This window comes from Streptopelia decaocto, assembly GCF_964273445.1.
Source record: "Streptopelia decaocto genome assembly, contig: HAP1_SCAFFOLD_244, whole genome shotgun sequence".
NCBI classification, from domain to species: Eukaryota; Metazoa; Chordata; class Aves; order Columbiformes; family Columbidae; genus Streptopelia; species Streptopelia decaocto.
Genome location: NW_028116390.1, coordinates 52,768 through 57,766, shown reverse-complemented (window position 1 = coordinate 57,766; position 4,999 = coordinate 52,768). Strand labels below are relative to the sequence as shown.

The 4,999-nt window shown below is 68.3% G+C and overlaps 1 protein-coding gene across 1 annotated transcript; it reads left to right on the top strand.

Moving 5' to 3' along the window:
- Positions 1–51: 51 nt before the first annotated feature.
- Positions 52–4,608, top strand: LOC309452225 (class I histocompatibility antigen, F10 alpha chain-like). Its single transcript, XM_082076897.1, has 8 exons — positions 52–152; positions 727–990; positions 2,263–2,535; positions 2,608–2,880; positions 2,952–3,053; positions 3,137–3,169; positions 3,321–3,389; positions 3,699–4,608. The coding sequence occupies exons 1-8, from the start codon at positions 77–79 to the stop codon at positions 3,710–3,712; spliced, it is 1,104 nt and encodes a 367-aa protein (XP_081933023.1). The 5' UTR covers positions 52–76; the 3' UTR covers positions 3,713–4,608.
- Positions 4,609–4,999: the final 391 nt, after the last annotated feature.

The window sequence follows — 4,999 nt, the reverse complement described above, 5'->3', positions numbered from 1 at the left end:
GGGGTGGAGCCGGGGCTCGGGGCGGGGCTTTGCGGCGGGTCCCCTGAGGAGCGGAGCGGAGCGGAGCCGCGCGGCCATGGGGCCGGGACGGGCGCCGGTTCTGCGGCTGCTGCTGCTGCTGCTGCTGGGGGCCCTGGGCGGGGCGGCGAGCGGTGAGCGCGGGGGCCGGGACCCCCCGGACCCCCCTTCACCCCCTTTACCGGGCACCGGGACCCCCTGGACCCCCCTTCACCCCCTTTACCGGGCACCGGGACCCCCCGGACCCCCCTTCACCCCCCTTTACCGGGCACCGGGACCCCCTGGACCCCCCTGGGCCCCTCTGGGCCCTCTGCCCTGGGCACCGGAACTCCATGGACCCTTTGCCTTGGGCACCGGGACCCCTTGGACCCCCTTCCCTGGGCACCGGGACCCCCTGGACCCTTTGCCCTGGGCACCGGGACCCCCTGAACCCCCTTCCCTGGGCACCGGGACCCCCTGGACCCCCTGGACCCTTTGCCCTGGGCACCGGGACCCCCTGGACCCCCTTCCCTGGGCACCGGGACCCCCTGGACCCACCTTCCCGGGCAGCTCGGGTCCCCCAGCCACCAAACCCCCATTTGCCTGATCCCAGCACGTCCTGGGCTTCTGTTCCCGGACCCAGGACACAACTCGCCCCCCCAGTGTCCCCCCTGACGCTGCCCCGCACCCCGAGCTGCCCCCACTTCTCACCGCCCCCCGCCCCCACAGGGCCCCACTCCCTGCGCTATTTCCACGTTGGGGTGCCAGAGCCCAGCCCGGGGCTGCCTGAGTTCATGTTTGTGGGGTACATGGATGGGAACCCCATCATGCACTACGACAGCGACACCGGGCGGGCGGTGCCCCGGGCCGAGTGGATGGCGGCGAATCTGGACCAGCACTACTGGAACAGACAGACCCAGAGCTCGCTGCGCAATCAGCAGGCTTACCGCAAGCACCTGGGAATTCTGCGGGACTACTACAACCAGAGCAGGAGTGAGTGTGGGCTGGGGGGGGCTCCGTGGGGCTGGGGGGGGCTCCGTGGGGCGGGAGAGTTTCTGCCCCCCGACACCTGCCCTGGCCAGCGCCGCCCCGTCCCTGCGGCTCTCACTGGCAGGGACCCCACTGAGGGGTCCCCGCTGCCCCGGCCCCTTCCCAGTGCTGGATCCCCCATCGCAGAGCCGGGGGGGCTTCTGGATCCCCCAGCCCAGAGCCGGGGGGGCTTCTGGATCCCCCAGCCCAGCACATCCCCCCACCAGCACCCATCACCCATGCCCCAGGTCTGGGGGGCTCCTGGGTCCCCAGTCCCAGCCCCTCCTGTCCCCCCAGCTCCTGGGTCCCCAGTCCCAGCCCCTCCTGTCCCCCCAGCTCCTGGGTCCCCCGTCCCAGCCCGTCCTGTCCCCCCAGCTCCTGGGTCCCCCATCCCAGCCCCTCCTGTCCCCCCAGCTCCTGGGTCCCCAGTCCCAGCCCGTCCTGTCCCCACAGCTCCTGGGTCCCCAGTCCCAGCCCGTCCTGTCCCCCCAGCTCCTGGGTCCCCCATCCCAGCCCCCCCTGTCCCCCCAGCTCCTGGGTCCCCAGTCCCAGCCCCCCCTGTCCCCCCAGCTCCTGGGTCCCTTGTCCCAGCTCCTCCTGTCCCCCCAGCTCCTGGGTCCCCCATCCCAGCCCCTCCTGTCCCCCCAGCTCCTGGGTCCCAGTTTCAGCCCGTCCTGTCCCCACAGCTCCTGGGTCCCCCATTCCCAGCTCCTCCTGTCCCCCCAGCTCCTGGGTCCCCCGTCCCCCGTCCTGTCCCCCCAGCTCCTGGGTCCCCATTCCCAGCTCCTCCTGTCCCCACAGCTCCTGGGTCCCCCATCCCAGCCCCTCCTGTCCCCACAGCTCCTGGGTCCCCCGTCCCCCGTCCTGTCCCCCCAGCTCCTGGGTCCCCCGTCCCAGCTCCTCCTGTCCCCCCAGCTCCTGGGTCCCCCATCCCAGCCCCTCCTGTCCCCACAGCTCCTGGGTCCCCCGTCCCCCGTCCTGTCCCCCCAGCTCCTGGGTCCCCATTCCCAGCCCCTCCTGTCCCCCCAGCTCCTGGGTCCCCGTCCCCCATCCTGTCCCGGGTGCCGTGGGGCCGGTGCAGCGTGGCCGTGCCCCGTGTGCAGGGCTCTGTGTCACACTCCGTGGGGCAGCCCGGGTGCTGTGCCCCGACCCCCCGGGCTCACGCGGGGCTGGGTGGGGGCGCTACCAGGGCTCTGTGCCCCACTGAACGTCCCCCTGTCCCCGGTCGTGTTTCAGGGATTCACACCGTGCAGGGCATGGTCGGCTGTGACCTCCTGGAGGACGGCAGCACCAGGGGGTATTTTCAGTCCGCCTACAATGGGAAGGATTACATCGCCTTTGACCTGGACACCATGACGTTCACCGCGGCGGATGTGGCGGCACAGAACACCAAGAGGAAGTGGGAGGACGGGGCTGAAGCCGAGCGGGTGAAGCACTTCGTGGAGAACAGGTGCATGGAGTGGCTGCGGAGTTACCTGAGCTACGGGCGCGACGTGCTGGAGCGCAAAGGTGAGTGATGCCGGGGACACCGGGGCCGCCGGGGATGGGCGTGTGTGCCAGCGCTCACCGCTGCCCTTCCAGAGCCGCCCGCGGTGCGCGTGTCGGCGTCGGAGGCGCACGGGATCCTGACCCTGCGCTGCCGCGCGTTCGGCTTCTACCCGCGGCCCATCGCCGTCAGCTGGCTCAAGGACGGCGAGGTCCGGGACCAGGACACCGAGTGGGGCGGCGTCGTGCCCAACAGCGACGGCACCTACCACACGTGGGCGACCATCGAGGCGCGGCCAGAGGAGCGGGACAGGTTCCGGTGCCGCGTGGAGCACGCCAGCCTGCCCGAGCCGCGGCTGTTCGCCAGCGGTGAGGCCCGTGGGCGCGGGGGCGCGGGGCGCGGCGGGTCCGGTTCCCCCCTCACACCCGTCCCTCCCCAGAGCCGGAGTCCAGCCCGCTCACCATCCTGGGGGCCGTGGCCGCCGCCGTCGTGGTTGTCACTGCTGTGGGCGCCGGAGTCGCCGTCCGGCGGTACCGCTCAGGTAAAGCGGGGCCGGCGAGGGCGCGGGGGCCGGGCACTCGGGGACCCCCCGCGGTGGGTGCCGACACCTCTTTGTCTCCCTAGGGAAGAAGCAGAAGGGCTACGGCGTGGCGCCCAGTGAGTACCGGGGGCACCGGGGGCGCATCCAGCTGCATTCTCTGCGCTTTGTGGCCGCTGTCGCTGTCCCCGCGGTGCTGGTGGCGCCTGTGGGGGCTGCAGCGTGGCCGCGGCTCCCGGCGCCGGCGCTCACAGCTGGTTGTCTCTGCAGGTGCGGACGGAGGGTCCGGCGGCTCCAACGGCTCCAACGGCTCCAACGGCTCCAGCAGCGCAGCCCCAGGTGCGGCACGGGACAGAGCCGGGGGGGGACGGTGGGACAGGGCGGCCCTGGCTCTCCCTGCTCCCCGGGACCCCGAGCAGAGGGACGTGGGGCTGGGGAGGGGACGTGGGGCTGGGGACGGGGACACAGGGCTGCGGGAGGGGGATACGGGGCTGCAGGAGGGGACGTAGGGCTGGGGACAGGGAGGTGGCCCTGGGTGACACAGGGCTGGGGACACGGGGCTGTGGGAGGGGATACGGGGCTGGGGACACGGGGTTGGGGACGGGGAGGTGGCCCTGGGTGACGCGCTCTATTCCTCTGTCCCCGCAGTGCTCAGCGCCTGAGCACCGGACGTGCGGCTGGATGCGGCCCCTGCCCTGGGGCCAGTGGGAGGAGGTGGCCACTCGTCCCACCACGATGGTCCCACCGTGCTGGTCCCGCCGCAATGGTCCCGGTGCACCGGTCCCACCGCGCTGCCCCGGCCGCGCTGGCAGCTCCTCTGCCTGCGGTTTCCCTGCCCTGTTCACACCTGCGATCGCTTGCGGCTCTTTCGATCAGGGGTTATAACCGCTTTCTTTGGTGTGATTTGGTTTCCTGGCTACTCAGTAAACGCTGCTCCGCACGCAGCGTCCGCTGCGCCGCCGGTGCCGGTGCCGGGCTGGTGTCCTGGTTTTGTTAAAAAACAAGTTTCTCTTTCAGTGAATTTTGCCTGTCAGCTAAAGCTTCATATTAGCTGCGTTTTCCTGGAGAACCAGACCCATGTTTTGGTGAACCTAGCACTGGAATGTGAACTTATTGATAAGCATGGATGGACATCTTGTGAGAGGGGCGACGAGAAACAAGTGACCAAGAAACTGACCAACTGTGTATAACATTGCATTCACGTGAATACTTCATATAAAAGTGGGAGATCACAAGGATCTCGTCCCTTTTGCCTTTTTCCCTTCTGCTTATGGCACCATCAGGAGAGGATCTTGCTGGTCGTCCCTGCGAACTGAGGCCAGTGACAGACTGAATCCAGCTCCATTGGCTGCAGAGTCCAGTCCAGGACTTTGGGTGCCGGCTTGTGAACTGAGGCCAGTGACAGACTGAATCCAGCTCCGCTTGGCTGCAGAGTCCAGTCCAGGACTTTGGGTGCCTGCCCTGCAGTTGCTGAGACTTTCAAGATTGGTTTTGTATATTTTGTATTATTTTCTCTATTTTATCAGTAGCATTAGTAAAACATTGTTATTTTTCCAACTCTCTTCTCTCTGTTCTTCTTTCCCTCCCGATCGCCTGTGCTGAGTGGAAGGGGGGAGAGGGAGGGGCAAAAGGGGGAAGTGGGGGGGAGAGGAGGTTAACAATACATCTGCCAGGGTTTTACTGTCACCCCGCAATCTAAACCCTCGACAGCTGGTTTGGTGTTCGCGGGCTGGTTTGGTGCGTGCTGGCGCTGGTTGTGTCCCCGTACCCAGCACGGTGCGGTGTTTGGGATTGGTGACAGCGATGAGCGTGCACGGCGTGACTGTCACAAGTGGGGTCCCCCCGTGCTCGGCGTCACCCCAACGCTGTTCAGCGTCCAGGTGCCATTGCCTGTGTAGGTAGTCGGGGTCTGGCGGCCGGAAGATCTCGCGCTGTACGGGAAGGTCGTA

What these genes read in the sequence shown, in the direction of transcription:
- LOC309452225 (XM_082076897.1), top strand. Translation starts at nt 77, where the DNA reads ATGGGGCCGGGACGGGCGCCGGTTCTGCGGCTGCTGCTGCTGCTGCTG. An exon ending in CCTGGGCGGGGCGGCGAGCG is followed by an intron (nt 153 to 726) that starts GTGAGCGCGGGG and finishes CCGCCCCCACAG; the next exon opens with GGCCCCACTCCCTGCGCTAT. An exon ending in GCCGCGGCTGTTCGCCAGCG is followed by an intron (nt 2,881 to 2,951) that starts GTGAGGCCCGTG and finishes GTCCCTCCCCAG; the next exon opens with AGCCGGAGTCCAGCCCGCTC.